We start from the raw sequence: 17,384 nt of genomic DNA on the forward strand, positions 1-17,384 counted from the left end.
ATTTGTATTTGAATGGCAATCACGTGCTTTGCGTTTACCGGCGGTTTCATCCAAATAATGTTCTTTTTTGGACACACCCCCAAAAATATTTTCATTTATAACCTCTAACGTACAGTTACTTAAAGTTTAATTGCACCTAGATGACGTGTTTCGTATTTTTATTTGACGCATTATTTGAAAAGAAGGGTTATTATATATTAAAAAAAATTTTTTATCTCTTATTATCTCATTATCTCTGTTTCAGCACGGGGAAACTATTTAATTGAAACGTGCCCTTTTACCCTATGTCACAACAGAATACCTTTAAATGCCTGTTCAACGTATGGGTCAGAAAGGAAGCCTACTTCCAGACTTTTTTTAACCCATGAAAGGCCATGTCAGGTCATGTCCTGACACCAAATAATCTATAGAGCAGCGTGAGCAGTGTCAGCATCATAAACTGATTTATCTGCTGTGGAACTGACCGTCGTCGATTTTGACATAGTGCTGGTGTTTTTACCAAGACCAGCATGAGTAAACTGGGTGTTGTGCTTCTTTTGGGACAGCATCAGTAGAACAGACAGTATCTGTTCTAAGAGCAGCACTGTGCTTATTACCCATTGCGTAGGTATGGGTCAGCTGCAGTCACAGACACACTTTGTACATGGAAGATTAGAGTGTGTGAGGTTCCACAGCAAGACTGCCTCACGGTGCATTTATGTGTGAAAGAGCGTAAGAAAACACCGACAAAGAGTAAGGCGATATGCCAGTTGGCTTCAGATGTGGTCTTCAGTTCAAACCAATGTTAATTTAATTGGATTACAGCTCTGTTTACCAGAATCTACAATTAGGTCAGTGGGATCTGGTATGAGACAGCCAATGCCAATAATAATGAGGACCAACATCCGGCATTGATACACAACGCTGACTATTGTTGGAGCATCCCGACTCTTGAGGCGTGCCAAGACAGTACAACTGATATGAGATGGCTGCCGCTGAAATACTTAAATTCTTGCAGGGTTTCTGGGCATTCATGCAAACGTTAAACCTATTTGTAATATGAAGTTTAACCCACACTAATTGACAAAGAAAAGAGCTGACACTGTGTAACAAACGAAAGAAAAACGTCAAATTGCATTACTCGCAATGACATTCCAGTCATGTAGCTACTCATCACGACTATCAACTGACAACCACTCACGAGACGACACAACCCTAAACAGAAACCAGTTTCAAGAAAAGTAATCATACAAGACAGGCTACTCAAAGGAATACGTTGGTTGGGTCACATTGCGGGCTTGATCAACCCTGGCTCGTTTTGTGATTTTTTTTAGATACTAGTTTGGATTGGAGCGCGTGCGCCAGGCAAGCAGATACTGTACGTGACGTCAAAACCAGCATGGCGGTCAAGGTGACTTCGGCATCGCAAGCTTTGCGTTTCAGAAATATATATAAATGTTGTTTACAGGATTTATTCGTTTTGTTGTACGGGGAATGTTGTGTTAACAATTGGTGCTGTATTGTAAAACCTTTTTTGCGAATATGGTGACCTCTCTGCTTCTTGCATCATTGCGCTAACGCCCGGTGTCTGGCCTTGAATGAAACATCCACAGACAGAGCTAGCGATACGGGCTAACCAGCTGTGCATCTCTTGGTTGAATATAGATAGAATATAGCTAGCTTGCAAATCAGATAAGCTGTGTTGACTATTCTTTCTGGGCTCTTTCCCATCTGATTGAATTTTGTTTTATCTTCTCGCTTCTTTTACAAACTCAGCTAACCTGAAACGATAACGGTTTGTGTCCTCGTTAAGAACTGAGCATAGGCGAGCTGGTTAATTAGCTAACTTCCTTAGCTAGCAACTTAGCTTGCAACACTACTAGCCCATGACCCTAGTAGTTAAAACTAGGTGGATTTATTTCTAGTTGCTTGGAGTTACAACTTTTGGCTTGCTGCATCTTTTCAAGGAGATGTAAAGTGTTTACTACTCGCTATCTTGCGACGTAGCAAATGTATATAGTTCCCTCAGTTATCTAGCTTGATCAATGAGTACCTATTTGGTGTGATTGTTTTGCTGTCATTGGTTTCAAATGTGACTAATGTTATTATTGCTGCAGGTGCAATCCACTAAACGCGCGGACCCAAGTGAACTTAAGGCGATCTTCCAAAAGGTAAGACAACTTTGCCCTTCAACGGAGCTTGATATATCATATATTGCTGCTTATGCGGGCTTTTGTTTTATCACTGTGTCATGGCTTGTTAGAGACTGTCAGTTAGTCAGACCTGTTGATGACCTGTAAGCGTTTCCGAAGGTCGTTATAACTCTTGAGATTACGAAATCATGCTTCAACGATTTTGTATTGACTACAACTGATTAAATCAGCGTTCCATTCGGTGCCATTCCACGTCAACCGGTTAACTACCTAGCTAAGCAAGCCTGAACCGTAGAGAAGCAGAGGACACAAGAGGTCATGTCACAAGTGGTCATTACATGTATTCAGATAGTCATTCGGAGTGGTTCTTGAATACTCTGCCTCAATAAATAAATAAAAGCTTTTGTAGCTGGAGTACAGACATGGTAGCGACTTATGTTTTGTATTCTGGGTCAGCAGTTGTCAGAGTGTCTGTCAGTGAGTGAGCATGAGCAGGTGTGGTGGATACACTGACCTCTATGTTGAATGTGTGTGTCAAGGTTGTGCTTTTGTTATGTCATGGCACAGGGGTCTTTAGCTGTCGTGCCACATATGTGCCACGCAGGTATGAATGTAAGAAAATCAGATGCAACAAATCCTAAGTGATACCCTGAGGCCTGTAGTCAGTCATGTGTGAGTACTGTTGAGCCAACAGGCGTTCCTGTCATGTGTTAACAGAGCTGTTGAATACATACAGCTTATACAGTACCAACCCTGGTCTCAGAGATGGCTTAAAGCTTACAAAATAAGAATGAATGGTAGAGATGCAACTCCATCATGTGTATGACACGTGCTCGAGGTGCTCAAAGTAAGGCCTAACGGTTGACCTCATTTTCCTAAATTGGTTATTCTTGTTACCTCATCTAGAAACAAATGTTTGTGCATCGGTGTTGGAGTGTAATGTGGATGTTACTGCTGTTTATCTGACCTCTTTCTGTGGCCCCCTCTTTACCGTGCAGCATGCCAGCGTGGTGGACAAGGATGGAGAGAAGTTTATGACCCCGGGAGACTTTGTGCAGAAGTACCTTGGATTGCACACACAGATCCACCACAACCCCAAAACGGTTCAGCTCATCGCTGGAGTGGCCGATACTACTAAAGACGGGTATGTGTATGAGCACCCCTCTCACACACACACACACACACATATATTAAACTAAAAAGGCTGTGTCTCGTTATCATTGCTAAAATGATGTTTGGATTAATCTGAACAGTAGCTACTAGCTAACATAATTGCCGTTCATTGATAAGATAAAAGGCCTTTTTGCATGCAGCTATGCACATACATACTCACTGCATTATACTGTGTGAGTTAATGATTCCTGTCATTCTGAAACCAAGTATTGCTTCAAGGTCTAAAACTAAACAGAGCAATATGGCCACAATATAAATATGTTGTTAATTAGCTACAAGGGTCAACATTTGTTGAAGCCTATCAGTGAGAGAGAGAGAGAGAGAGAGAGAGAGAGTACATGTGTGTAGAAACGCACGGTGGTGTGTGTGTGTGTGCATGCGCTGGTTTACGTGCGGTTGTGTCTTGCAGGGCTCATGTTCAGAGGCATACTCCTGTGTCATTCAGAGCTTCTGTTGAAAGTAAAGACCTCCCATCAGCCATCAAACTGTCAACAATTGCTGTTGCATGTTGTAATTAACCAAATACTGCATGATGGAATCTCCTTCATTTATGTATATATATTGCTGTTGATATTATTTTAAGAATTTTCTGTGAAAGCAAACCTTTCTCCTTCTGATTGGGTGCCTAAGCTTTGTGTTTTAATGGTGCCATTGTCATACAAGGCTAACACCTTTTTTCTTCTGTCTGTGTCCATCACTCATACACACACACACATCCAGACTGATCTCATTCCAGGAGTTTCTGGCTTTTGAGTCGGTGTTGTGTGTTCCTGACGCGCTCTTCATCGTAGCTTTCCAGCTGTTTGACAAGACAGGCACAGGAGACATCTCCTTTGGTATGTACTTCTCTGTGTGGGTTTTCAGTGTGCTCAATTATCCATTCACATTTACACAGTTGGGGCTCTGGAGTTGTGTTTTTTTTTTGTCCAGCTGAAGGAATTTCCTAATCATTACATTGTTAACCGGATTATGCTTTCTGACTAAGCCATTGTACATGGGCATGCACGCATGCATGCACACACACACACACACACACACACACACACACACACACACCTACCTCCTTGTTCTCACGCTCTCTCCTGGGCTGTGTAGGCTGAGACATAGTGATGGTCACTAGATTGATTTCAACAGGGAAAGATACTCCACGTCTGAATGTGTTATCCAGTTATAACAAATAAAAAAAATATTGTTAAACTCAACTGTGTGTTGAAATGGTGTTCATGCTTTCTGTGCTGTGGGGAACCCAGATAATGCCCGTGACATCTTCAGCCAGACTACTGTGCACCACCACATCCCCTTCAACTGGGACTGTGAGTTCATCCGCTTGCACTTTGGCCACGACCGCAAAAAACGCCTCAGCTACCTCGAGTTCACCCAGTTCCTACAGGTATGCACACACACACACACACACACACACTATCGTCCGAGTGTCAACCACACCTGACTCTGTGCCACCTGTTGGGCGCCCTGTAGGAGCTGCAGCTGGAGCATGCCCGCCAGGCGTTTGCCCAGAAGGACATGGGCAAGAGTGGGGTCATCTCTGCCATGGACTTCAGTGACATCATGGCCACCATACGGCACCACATGCTTACACCCTTTGTGGAGGAAAACCTGGTGTCGGTGAGGACTTCAGAGGGATGCTTGATATCATGACAATCAAAACACATGAACCGGTAGAATGCCAATAACATGATGGGTGTTTCGGTATAAAAGCTGAAAAATGAGCCGTCCCCTGCGTTGCATCTCCTGTCCCAGGCTGCAGGGGGTCACATGGTCAGCTTCTCCTACTTCAACGCCTTCAACGCCCTGCTTAACAACATGGAGCTGATCCGCAAGATCTACAGCACGCTGGCTGGAACACGCAAGGACACACTGGTCACCAAAGGTAACACATGCACACACACGCACACTCTGCCACTAAAGCACAGATGGAGAGGGATCATAGTGCTACTCGGCTTTTAGCTGCAAACATGTTGTTGCAAAGTTGAATGTTAATAGAGCCCGGGAGGTCCCCATTAGGGTGACCTGGCAAGTCATTATGTACTAAGGCTCTCCTCGCTGGTATTATGTGTCACATTCGGTCTCTTTCTGGGTCTCGTTCTCCCTCTCTCACTATCCCCCTCTCCCTGGTTTCTTCCCCTCTCTTTTGTAGAGGAGTTTGTTCATGCCGCTAACAAGTTTGGCCAGATTACTCCCATGGAGATTGACATCCTGTACCAGCTCTCGGGCCTTCACTCCCCCTCTGGGTAAACACACGCACACGCCGGGGGTTACATGAGACTAGCATGTATGTAGCCAGCCATGCCTGGCTGGGGTGGTGACACTGTTATGTTATTGAGTGTGTGTCTTGGTGTGTGTGTCAGGCGTCTGAATCTGGCCGACATCGAGAGGATAGTCCCACTAGAGGAGGGGGCTCTGCCTTACCATCTGGCAGAAGCACAAAAACAGGTATTGTGTGTGTGTGTGTGTGTGCGCAAGCTTGAATTTTGACACAGTTGTGTACATCATGCCCCTGGTTGTTCCGCAGGCCCACGGTGATGGCTCCAGGTCAGTGGTGATGCAGGCTGCAGAGTCTGCCTACAGATTCACCCTGGGCTCCATCGCTGGAGGTAAGGTCACTACTCCTCACCTGCCCACCATGGGGCCTCAAGGCCTTCATAGCTGGAAAAGACCCTTTGCATAATCCTGTGCCCTATGATTTTATTATACATGATACTTGATAATGAACTATAGAGCTAATGGTTTGGTTGGTTGTGTGTGTGTGTGCGTAGCTACGGGAGCGACAGCCGTGTATCCTATAGACTTGGTTAAGACCCGCATGCAGAACCAGCGCTCCACCAGCTCCTTTGTGGGAGAGCTCATGTACAAGAACAGCTTCGACTGTGCCAAGAAGGTGCTGAGATACGAGGGCTTCTTTGGCTTCTACAGAGGTACACTACTCTCTCCCCCCTCTGTCTTCACCACATCGTCTGACGCTCTCCCTTTCTCATCCTTTCTTTTGTGCAAGACTCATTCACCATCTCTCTCTCTTTCCATCCAGCCTGCTCCTTGGTAGAATTCTGTACCAAGACTTCCACCTATTGTTTCTTTGCCATTGTTGAGCACTCAACCATTTTCCTTCTGCTCCCTTCTTTTTTCCTCTCCATTTTGTCTTTGTTACCCTCCTCTCAGCTGTCACCTCAGTACAGAACCTTCTCTCTTCCATCTCTCTCCCGTATTCTTCCCTCTGCTTCTCCCCTCCTCCCATCCTCCTTTCCTTTGCTCTGCCTCATCTCCCACCCCTCATAGACACTGTAGTCATATTCTGATTCTGTCCATCCTGTTGGACTCAATCCCCCATGCTGCCCTGCAGGTCTGGTGCCCCAGCTGATAGGTGTAGCTCCAGAGAAGGCCATTAAACTTACGGTGAGCCCCTCCCACCATCATTCTGCTCCATCCTACCTATGACAACCTGCCTACCTATAATGTATATATTACATAAATGAAAATATATTTATATTTCTTACAACTAATGTTCTAAATGGTTAGGGTTAGCACTATGGTATCTGAATCATCTGACGCCGGCTCTGTTCTCTGCCCCTCCGCTCTGCAGGTGAATGACTTTGTGAGAGACAAGTTCACCACCAAAGATGGTATCCCAGCCTTTGCAGAGGTGCTGGCAGGAGCCTGTGTGAGTATAAGGCAGGACCAACTCTCCCTCCGTTCCACACCGCCCCTCAATCCTGGCGTCTTCCCTCACTTGTGTGTCCACAGAGATGGAACGGCAGACAACACAAAGACCCACTGGTTCCCTCTGGTTCTAATATAGCCTGTGTGTGTGTGTCCAGGCTGGAGGCTCCCAGGTGATCTTCACCAACCCTCTGGAGATTGTAAAGATCCGCCTGCAGGTGGCAGGAGAGATCACCACGGGCCCTCGGGTCAGCGCCCTCAATGTGGTCAGGGACCTGGGCTTCTTTGGACTTTACAAGGTTGGTGTGTGTGTGTGTGTGTGTGTGTGTGTGGAGGTATGCTTGGGTGGTTACATCCCACACGTCTACTGCTTGGTTTCTCAGTGACCTAAAGGCAGCACACGTCTGTGTGTGTGTGCGTGTGCGTAGGGGGCCAAAGCATGTTTCCTACGAGACGTCCCCTTCTCAGCCATCTTCTTCCCGGTGTACGCCCACACCAAGGCTGAGTTTGCCGATGAGCAGGGCCGGCTGGGACCCCTGCAGCTTCTAACAGCTGGAGCCATCGCTGGTACGCTCGCTTCCTTGTTTTAGAGTGTGTATTTCAACCCAACTTTGAGGGGGTCCAAACCATCTCTTACCCATTGCTCCTGACTCCATGTCCCAGGTATACCTGCGGCCTCCTTGGTGACGCCCGCGGATGTCATTAAGACCCGTCTGCAGGTGGCGGCGAGGGCAGGGCAGACTTCCTACACAGGAGTCATCGACTGCTTCAGGAAGATCATGAGGGAGGAGGGATTCAAGGCTCTGTGGAAAGGCGCTGGAGGTACTGTGTGTGTGCACGTGGGGGGGTGTGGGGGTGGTGAGGGGCAGTGGTGCGCTTGGCCCCGTCAAAGTGACCGGAGAAACCACCATTGTATTCTAACCTCCTGACCTCCGCCCCCTCCCCCAGCCCGCGTGTGCCGGTCCTCTCCTCAGTTCGGTGTGACCCTGGTGACCTACGAGCTCCTGCAGAGGTGGTTCTACGTGGACTTTGGCGGAAGGTAAGGCACAACATCAAAATATGGAATGGTATACGTAAGCTCCAAGAGTATCGTCAGTCGCATCCTGCCCATGCTCCTAGCGGTCACTGTGGAGGAACGCTGAGCCCCCTCCTCTCTCTCTCCTCTCTCTCTCCTCTCTCCAGTCGTCCCGCAGGGTCCGAGCCCACGCCCAAGTCTCGTATCTCGGAGCTTCCTCCCATCAATGTGGACCATGTGGGAGGCTACCGCCTGGCCGCGGCCACCTTCGCTGGGGTGGAGAACAAGTTTGGTCTTCATCTGCCCAAGTTCAAGTCCTCTGGCGTGGTCTCCATCCACTCAGAACTCCCCAAGGAGGAGGCTCCCCCAGCCGCCACACAGGCCCCCTAAAGACTCCACCCTTCACCATCACCCCTCTTCTCCTCTGTCTGGGGCTACGCACTTTAGACACACACACACACAGGAACATACTGTACGCACAACACACATTCCACATAGGGGCCAGTGATGCAGAATCGCAAAGATATTTGCAGACACTCGTTCCTAGGGGGCCATTTACAAACACACTAATAAACACACACACACACACTGCCCTGCCCCACCACTGTTTCCAGGGTCTGCTCCAGTGGTCCCAGCCCTGGTCCTGGAGACTGACACCAGATCAGTGTTGAAGTGCAGACACTGCCCAGAACCCTGGAGGGTTCTGCACTTCCAGTGGCTGCATGTTCCTCTCCTTCTCCACTCCTCCCCTCCTTGCCCATCCTCTCCATTTAGTTGTTCCTCCCATCTCTCATCTAAAACCAGTGTCTGGATGGAGCCTGTGTGGAGCCTCCTCTTTTTCATGAGTAGCTGATTTTATTTTAGAGCTTGTCATATTGGACGGTGTGCATAGGGGCTTGACTGGGCGCATTGCATAGGGCTCTCCTGTTTGGTCCTTACACAGGGAGGTAGTGTACATATTGTAGATCGGCTGTACAGAGACAGCATACAGCTACAGACCAGTTATGTTGCAGTAAAGCAGGAGAGCTTTCACTGTAACTCCAAAAAGCAACACCGTTGTGGAACGCCATTAATAGTGGCATGAGAATGGTTTCACTGTAACCTTATAAAATGGTGTTGTGGTGACATTGGATCAACGTCACGCTAATATAAGAATGCGGTTATGGTGGTGTTGAAATGAACGACTGAAAATCACTTACTGATGTACAGACATTTTCAATAAAGTGTTTATTGATAAATGAGCAGAGAATTAGGTAATAATAAATTAAATGTATTTCAATTCATTCATTGTATTGTATTTTATTGAAATAAATCATCCATGTGGTTTTAATTTTACCCACATGAATGTGTCTTCATTTCAAAGGGCAGGAGCAACCGTTTGGTCATTACTGGACTGGAAGTGTCCCTTCTCATAATAATTACACAGTATAAAAGAATCAAGAACCAATGACAGACCTTTGGGAACTCCGATTTAGAATATTTTAGTGCAATATGTTGTAACCAATAATTAATATGACTGGTTCTGTCAGAATGTTAAGGGGTGAACACACATAACTGAATGACTCAGGCTTCATTATGACCCTTTAAAGAAGGGTAAATAAACGTGGTTTTTATTACTAAACATTGTTTGTGTATGTCTAACACTAAATAATACTAGCTTTGGTTCAGTAAAACAACATACCTACATTAAGAATCTAGTGTTAAATCTTCCAGGGCAAGTGAAGTACTTTTGTCTCGTAGTTAAAAGCTTGACGTAGTGCTCATGTTAAGAATGTAAAAGTAAAGCTATCAGCAGAAACAATACTTTGATATATTACTACTTCTATGAAATGCAACAACAGGATAAATAATGTAGTGGTCAAAACATAAGTAGGACACACAATTTGCACCATTCTGCAGTGAGAATGTGTGAGAGGTTCTAATAAAGAACGTTCCAACAGCATGGCTTGGATGGGCCTCGATAACCAATGAGGAAAAGTCATTTACCCACAGAAGTATCCTTATCCCCACTAGGGTGACACAAGTCCCAAGGACCAGCTACACACACGCTCGGATAGGGTTAAAACATCTGTAACATATGTACGTGTATAAACACACAAACAGGTTGTAAAAAGGTGCAAAAGTTCAAAGCTTTGCATACTGTGTGTAGAAAAGGACAGAGTTGGTCAAGAGCTCTAGACAGAAACCCTGAGGATATCGTCATGGAGATAGAATGATTCAAAGAAGTTCTCCCGCCCCGCTACCCACTTCCACACACACACACACTAGCAGCCCTGTTCGACAAACAAAAATGTTATTAAAGAGTATCAGTGGTGAACTTGTCTATGCCAGACGGAAGCAGTCTGATCATGGACATGAGGTGTGACACCCAAGCCGCTGGTGTTGTTGTTCTACTCGTTCTAACTCGATGCAACGGGAGCTGGAGACAGGAAGGGGAGAAGATGCTGGAAGCAGAAAGGAGGGCTTCTTTTTTCCACTGTGACACGTTTAGCAAGGCTCTTCCTGTTTCTCTGTAGCCATGGTGATCACGCGACCAGGCGCTGTGCGGCCAGCTCCTCCCCTTCATCTCGGTTCTCGTTGATCTCGGCGAGCGTGCGCACAAAGCGGGTCCACTCATCAGCCTTGGGCACGCAGATTTGCTGGAGAGGAATTCACATGGAGTATTAGAGAGCACCCATTCCCAACCAGCGACTCAGACCGGTTCTGGCTATGCTTGAATGTCGACGTGTTTCACACAGGGTAAGCTGTGAGTTGGGTAGGAGGATGAGAACTGTAATGGGAGTTTACGGAGGGCCAAACGTCTCACCTCTCCCACGTCGTAGACCAGCACCTGTCCGTCCGAGTCTCCGGTGGCGATCTCTCTCCCAGAGTGAGCCCAACGCACGCGGTTCAGCGCTGGAGCCCCCTCTACACACACACTGGCACTGGGGACCTACACACACACACACACACACACTGTTACATGCCGTATACACTAAGCATGACTATACACTCTGCTAGGAACATGGCCTTGAGTGTATACAGTACATTGGCAGCACAACCATTACATATCAAAAACTATTTGAGTAGGAGTGTGTGTGTGTGTGCGTGCTACCTCTGTATCGTTGTTGAGGTTCCACAGGTCCAAGTGTCCAGCTCCGTCCACACAGGCGAACAGGGCGGGGTGTGTGGGACACCACATGACGTCATAAACATAGTCATTACTGTCCTCAAACGAGTACAGGGGACGGGTGCTCTGTGGGAGTGGAGGGAAAGGAAGTGAGACAGAGAGAGACAGAGAAGGAGAGAGAGAAGGAGAGAGAGAGACAGAGAGAGAAAGAGAGGAGAGAGAGAGAGGAGAGAGAAAGAGAGAGGTAGGACTGTATGTAGCTGTTTTTGCAAGTCTAATGTGAATGTTAACTGTGAGAGTGAGTGAGTGAGTGTGTGTGTGTGTGTTACTTTGGTAGTCCAGAGCTTGACGGTCCAGTCGAAAGAAGCAGAGATGAACAGATGAGAGAAGTCGACAGGTCCCCCAGCACTGTGACAGCTCAGCCCAGTCACTGGTCCATGGTGGCCCTCAAATACCTCACTGATACCTGCCTTACTGGAAAAACACACACACACACACACACACGTTCAGCACACCCTCCCTCGCACTGCCCAGTAGCACCATTTTTACAGTGACACACACACCTCCCATGGCGACAGGCTGTGTAGACAGAGCCATCTTCACTTCCCACCACAAAGTTATTGACATCCCCCAGAGGAAAGGCCATGGAGGTGACGGCCACCGCCTTGCTTTGTTTGAACACCAGCTCCAAACTGTCCTGTAGCACACACACAGACACACACACCTTTAATCCCAGTTCCAGATTCTCTTCCTTCAGATCTAGTCTATGTTACGGGAGCATTCAGCACACAGGTGCAGGTACCTGAGGCTGGGACAGCATGTCCAGGCTCCAGGAGCACATCTTGCCGTCGGTTGAGATGCTGATGAGGTTGTGAGCATTCTGGGTTCCCACCACGTTCACACAGTACACAGGGTGCTGCAGGGGAACAGATCCACCATGGAGCCACCAATTACTAAACAACATGAGACACAGGTCTCTAACAGTCGATGAGTGTGTGTGAGTGTGTGAGTGAGAGAGACAGAGAGAGAGTGTGAGAGAGAGAGCGAGAGAGAGTGTGTTTGTGTGTGTTACCGTGTGTGCAGCTGCAGACAGTGGGGTCCTCTGTACAGGAGTGCGTTTGTTGCTCCTGTTGTCCCATAGGACGATCTGTCCGGAGTAAGTCCCGCCCACCACCAGGTTCGGATGGAACCTGGCGAAGGCCGCTGACATCACAGCTGACTGGAGGAAGAGGCCAGACATGTGGAGATGACACACTGCTCTCACACACACATGGGAACGACCACACTCAATCCCATGCACAGCTTTAACGGGAACATATTTGCTGTTCTTTTATGCATGCCTGAACATATATACAGTGTGTGTGTGTGTGTGTGTCTGTATATGTGTGTGTGTGTGTCTACCTGGCAATGAAAGGTGTACTCTGGTGTAGTTTTCTTGTACTTCATGTTCCAGACCAGAGCCACTCCATCAGGCTCATGCGGAGCATCCTCGTTGTTGTTGTAGGACGCCACCAGCAGCTCTGGGTACTGAGACAGACCAGGGTCAAACTGGGGTCATATGGGGTTCAGATGAGAGTCAAACGGGGGTCGGACAGGGGTCAGGGCCTCGCTGCCTTACCTGAGGGGACCAGTCCAGACAGGTGACCACTCGGTTCTTGGACCAACGCTCATCTGAGAACTGTCTGTTGAGAGACAGCTTAGCGCCCGCCTGCATCTCACTGAGGGAGGGATGGGGGGAGGGATGGAGGTCATTAAATATATCTGCCGTTCCAGTCTGTGTGTGTCCTTGCGCGTGAGTGAGAGCCTCACCCCTCCCTGTCCTCCAGGTCTTTCCCGCTGTAGTCGAAGCAAACGTCCACGCGCTCAGAGAGGGCGCGCTCCACGATCCGGCTCCCTCGCTCGAAAAACGACATGAACTCTTCAGAGTGAAGAAGCTGCATCTTTTCTTCCTCTGTCAACTCCTGGGGAGGAGCTGTTAGACACACACACACACAACACGGTTTGAGGTAAGGCGTAAGGTCGAAAGGGAGAGCCACGCTAATGGTTGGTCATCCGACAGGAAGCAGAGTGAAAGTGTAAATGTGACGAGCTCTTACCCTCCTCCTCATGCTCTACTTGTTCTCCTTTTTCCTCTGGACTCTCCTCAGCTGGTGCCACTACAGCAATCTCCTCTTCATCCTCTTCTTCTGCCACGCAACACACACACACACAGCAAGGGACGGAATTGATTGAACCATTGAACCGAAACTGTGGGTATGTGACTGTCTTAGGGTTACAGAAAGCGTGTTTACCTGCTTTGGCCTGGGAATGTGAGAGCGTTTGGGTGGGTGTCTGAGTCTCCTTGGAGTAAGAGACCATCTCTTTCGGAGGAAAGTCCACCTGGGTCACCTTTGCCATACCCAGCCTGACAGAACCCCGTCTGCTCAGACACACACAGAGTCTGAGAGAGGCTTACACACATGACAAGAGGCACACTTACATCCCCAATCACAGTATCACTAGAAAAGATACATGCAACAACAACACAAAACATGCAATAATCCCACAGTAAAATAAGAGAATGTTTCCCTTAGACCAGACAGGGCAGCAGGGGGAGGAAGGGGAGGAGGAGGAGAAGTACCCCAGTAGCTCAGAGTCGGAGTGGAGCTGGAGAGTGGAAGGGTCAGGATCCCAGTGCAACGTCCTGATACAGCCAATCACCAGAGGGCGTTAGTCACATGGAGAGAGGAAGGGAGAGGAGGAGCAAGAGCACGAGATAGGGAGAGAGGGAGGGAGAGGGAGAGAGAGAGAGAAAGAGGGAGAGGGAGAGAGAAGGAGGGAGAGGGAGAGAGAAGGAGGGAGAGGGAGAGAGAAGGAGGGAGAGGGAGAGAGAAAGAGGGAGAGGGAGAGAGAAGGAGGGAGAGGGAGAGAGAAAGAGGGAGATGGAGAGCGAAAGAGGGAGAGGGAGAGAGAAAGAGAAAGAAAGAGAGAAGAAAGAGAGAGAAAAAGAGAAATAGAGAAAGGTGGGAGTGTTAGTTCAAAAAGGTAGAACAGCAGCAGGCAGTAGACAGCACAGTGGAGACCAGGAAGAATTGCTATAACATACATACAACACACTTCGCATGCGGGCATGCAGGCGACCTTTCACACACACACGCAAACAATAAGGATATACCGGCGTAAACAATCGAACACGGCACACAAACACACCTTGGTCCGGCATTTCCATCTCCAGAGTCCTGGCTTCCTGTCTCGCTGCCCACTGACTTGTTGGAAGGGGACATGGGGGCGGGGACTAAGTAGTGAAACAGACATGTGTCCTCTGTTACTACTCTCAGAGGCTCGGCTGTGGGTGGGTGGTCCACAGAGTGTGCATGCGAGTGTGTGAAAGAGTGTTGATGTAAAAATTGGAGGCAAAAAAACAAAAACAAAAAGGGGGTCAAAACAAGGGAAGAAGAAGGGAGGAAGAAAAAGATAAGACAGACAGGGGGTCAATGGAAAGCATGCTTACGGTGTCATGCAAAAGAACCAGCAGTATAAACACAGGGTTCTAAAAACAGAGGGTCATAAAAACGGTTAAAGGATATGTGGAAATTATGTTGGGTATATGATTAGAAAATGAGGCAACACAGTCTCGGCAGGGCAAGGGTTAAGCAGATCACCATTAGATTAGACTTTATTTGTCATTGTGCAGTAAAATCATTCATTGTGCAGTAAAATCATACAACGTTGTATGATTTTACTGCACAATGACAAATAAATGCAACCATGCAATGAGTTATTTTCACTGGAATGGGGAAAACTCACGGGAGAGTGGAGATGGCAGAAGGTGTGTGTGTGTGTGTGTTCACCATTGGGAGTATCAGGGGTGATACCCATGCTCTGAAGCAGAGCCTCTGCATCTCTTCTCTTTTTCTCCAGGTCAGAGTCTTCTTGAGGTGCTGTTGACCCACCCCCACCCCCCTCCCCTCCACGCTTGGAATCCCCCTGTAAGGCACAAAAGAACCCTGAATAATAGTAACCAAGCCTTAACGGTGCATGTCATCTTTCCTCTTTTGACTCACATCCTTCTTTTTCTTCTCCTCTTCTTTTCTCTTCTTCTCCTCTCTGATCTGAGCAAGACGCTGTTTCTTCCTCTCCAGCTCAGCTTTCAGCTCGCTCTTGTCCGACATGCTGCAGGAGGGTGACATGCAAGTCACAATTTGGTTATTTCAGGACTCCAATAGCTGTTCTTAACAAATATGTAGACTAGTTGATTAGCTATTTTACAACTTTTGAAAATAGTTGGATATCTGATACTGGCTATCTGATACTTCTTAGTACATAGTAGTTTTGATAACAGTGAGAATACGACAAATACGTCGGTAGCTAGAGGCGGCATCACATTGGTACCATGTGAACCCAACACAAATAGACTACAGTATTGTCCTTGTCTGGTGATGAATGCAAGATTTAGCTCATGCAATATTACATCACATGTACTAACCAGAACGGAAACTATGTTTTACAGTTAACACTTTTCACGTAACAAAATAAACACTGTGTGGTAAGCATTGTCTGGTTAGGATATGGTATGTTATAACTTGCTAGTTGTCATGTCATAACGTTAGCTAGTTAGCTTCAATATCGAGTAAATTATCTTGTGTAGCCAGTAACTACATAATTGAATTACTTTCAGGCACAATTCGTTTATCGTACTGTAATATCCGTTATTGAGCTAGAAAATGATGAACAAACCAACTTAAATCCGCTGTGCTGGTCACTGACAGCTGGAACTAGAACATTGATGTTAGTCTATAGACTAGCTATAATCTAACGCCGCTATCTGCACTGAGCCAGCGACATATCGTTGGTTTAGCAAATATGAATGCACACTTACCTGATTGTGGGATTTTTGATCCACTAATAGTGCAGTTCGCAAACTATATATCGACTACTAGCAAGCTATCAAGGTAAATTAGCTAGCTGGTTGATAGCTACAGAGTGGAATGTGAGACTCCCTCCCTGACAGTTCGCTAAGCTATGAGCCGATGATGTCACACTGTGTAACCGTCAATGAAGCAGCCGGCCTGTCCATTTAGCTGATCTGTGTCAAGTTTGACGATATTCTTCAATATTGGAACATAATGAGTTTTGAGTACGAAACTGACTCCAGGTCTGTAGTCTGCTCAAACAGAGAACTCGGATGGAAGGAAAAGACAGGAGGACAATGGGGGTTTTTGGATCGCATTACCAATGTCAGATTTTACCACTAGATGGAGCTAATAGCTCAGAAATGCAACGGTAAGGGATAAGAATTCGAGCAGTGAGACGAGGTCGTCTCTGTCAGAGGCTTGGGGAAATTGCATTGTTGTGCAGTAGGCCTAACAGGCGTTTTCACCGACCCCCAATAAATAAAAAATAGAATAGGTAAACAAAGAAACATAAGAAATAAATAGTACACAACCTAATTACACAGCTTTACTATAACCGAGGGTTAATTGGTGACAAACAGGGCCACTAGTTGTTTTCCACGTGTTGTCTTGCATCCCACAAGTAATGTCAAAGTGTGCTATGAGTATATTCAGTAAATACTAACACTGGGACTTGGTGTAACTGCAAGAACAAACATAATTCACATAAAAGCTCAAATCTGGCTTGATGCAACATCATTTGTAGTTAATTATTGTATCTAACATGTTACATTTTTCTAAGACCATTCTCAAAATGGCTGCCACTGTGCCTGCTACTGTAATGGCCTGCTCTGGGACATTCAGTGCTCCTGGAATGCACTGGCTCTGGCTTTCATCTGATGGCTGCAACCATCACAATCACTCTGTCTACATAATGGAGGTCAGGAATGGTTTATTCCCCCCCCTCTCTCTCTCTTTCTCTCTTTCTATCTATCTACCTATCTGTGCATCATGTACAGTAGTAGTGTTCCCCTGTGCCTGAAAAGGTGATGGCTGTTACCATGGAAACCGCAAGTCTTAAAATTCTAGTTAGGTACTCTGAGCAGGTGCACATGGTGTGTGATTTTCTGTGTGTTACTGCTGGTTTCCTGATGCAATCCTTCTGCTACTGTACTGAGAGGAGGAAGATCTCTGCCCCCGCCCCTGTGTGTTTTTTCATGAATTTCTTTTTTATGCTTTGCACCAAATTGGGAATAAATTGTTGTATGTAGCCTACCTCTGTCCTGTTTATTGTGTAAAACTGTAAATTGATCAATGAGAAAATCCTGTAAATCCAATAAAATTCAAACAAAGACACTCAATACAAATACAAATTTCATTCGATAAAAATAATTAATTGGATATCCTATGTA

At 46.7% G+C, this 17,384-nt stretch overlaps 2 protein-coding genes across 3 annotated transcripts; one reads left to right on the top strand and one right to left on the bottom strand.

Annotated features, from left to right (window-relative positions):
- The first annotated feature begins 1,372 nt into the window (after positions 1-1,372).
- LOC136958548 (electrogenic aspartate/glutamate antiporter SLC25A12, mitochondrial-like) lies at positions 1,373-8,443 on the top strand. 2 transcript variants are annotated; one of them, XM_067252533.1, is made up of 18 exons: positions 1,373-1,390; positions 2,097-2,150; positions 3,131-3,276; positions 4,026-4,141; positions 4,556-4,695; positions 4,782-4,928; positions 5,064-5,193; positions 5,461-5,554; positions 5,672-5,756; positions 5,836-5,917; positions 6,080-6,238; positions 6,661-6,713; positions 6,901-6,978; positions 7,136-7,276; positions 7,406-7,544; positions 7,641-7,799; positions 7,926-8,016; positions 8,160-8,443. In XM_067252533.1, the coding sequence occupies exons 1-18, from the start codon at positions 1,379-1,381 to the stop codon at positions 8,380-8,382; spliced, it is 2,049 nt and encodes a 682-aa protein (XP_067108634.1). In that variant the 5' UTR covers positions 1,373-1,378; the 3' UTR covers positions 8,383-8,443. The 2 variants fall into 2 exon arrangements, with proteins under 2 accessions (XP_067108634.1, XP_067108633.1); XM_067252532.1 differs by having other exon boundaries at positions 1,386-2,150.
- Positions 8,444-9,323: 880 nt separating this feature from the next.
- LOC136958549 (dynein, cytoplasmic 1, intermediate chain 2a-like) lies at positions 9,324-16,088 on the bottom strand. The gene is made up of 17 exons (XM_067252534.1): positions 15,960-16,088; positions 15,145-15,253; positions 14,932-15,067; positions 14,291-14,375; positions 13,722-13,784; positions 13,393-13,520; positions 13,198-13,287; positions 12,911-13,073; positions 12,720-12,819; positions 12,503-12,628; positions 12,174-12,320; positions 11,904-12,017; positions 11,665-11,798; positions 11,431-11,575; positions 11,087-11,227; positions 10,799-10,924; positions 9,324-10,631 (listed from the first exon to the last, which is right to left on the bottom strand). The coding sequence occupies exons 2-17, from the start codon at positions 15,250-15,252 to the stop codon at positions 10,518-10,520; spliced, it is 1,920 nt and encodes a 639-aa protein (XP_067108635.1). The 5' UTR covers position 15,253; positions 15,960-16,088; the 3' UTR covers positions 9,324-10,517.
- Between the last annotated feature and the right edge of the window lie 1,296 nt (positions 16,089-17,384).

The sequence above is a fragment of the Osmerus mordax genome, chromosome 16, assembly GCF_038355195.1.
Source record: "Osmerus mordax isolate fOsmMor3 chromosome 16, fOsmMor3.pri, whole genome shotgun sequence".
NCBI lineage: Eukaryota > Metazoa > Chordata > Actinopteri > Osmeriformes > Osmeridae > Osmerus > Osmerus mordax.

Excerpts from the sequence above, each read along its gene's own strand:
- LOC136958548 (XM_067252532.1), top strand. The coding sequence starts at position 2,079 with ATGTTATTATTGCTGCAGGTGCAATCCACTAAACGCGCGGACCCAAGT. Across the intron at positions 4,696-4,781 it reads AGTTCACCCAGTTCCTACAG|GAGCTGCAGCTGGAGCATGC; the intron begins GTATGCACACAC and ends GGCGCCCTGTAG. Across the intron at positions 6,714-6,900 it reads AGAAGGCCATTAAACTTACG|GTGAATGACTTTGTGAGAGA; the intron begins GTGAGCCCCTCC and ends TCCGCTCTGCAG.
- LOC136958549 (XM_067252534.1), bottom strand. The coding sequence starts at position 15,252 with ATGTCGGACAAGAGCGAGCTGAAAGCTGAGCTGGAGAGGAAGAAACAG. Across the intron at positions 13,521-13,721 it reads TCCGACTCTGAGCTACTGGG|ACGGGGTTCTGTCAGGCTGG; the intron begins GTACTTCTCCTC and ends GTGTCTGAGCAG. Across the intron at positions 10,925-11,086 it reads ACCTCAACAACGATACAGAG|GTCCCCAGTGCCAGTGTGTG; the intron begins GTAGCACGCACA and ends GTGTGTGTGTAG.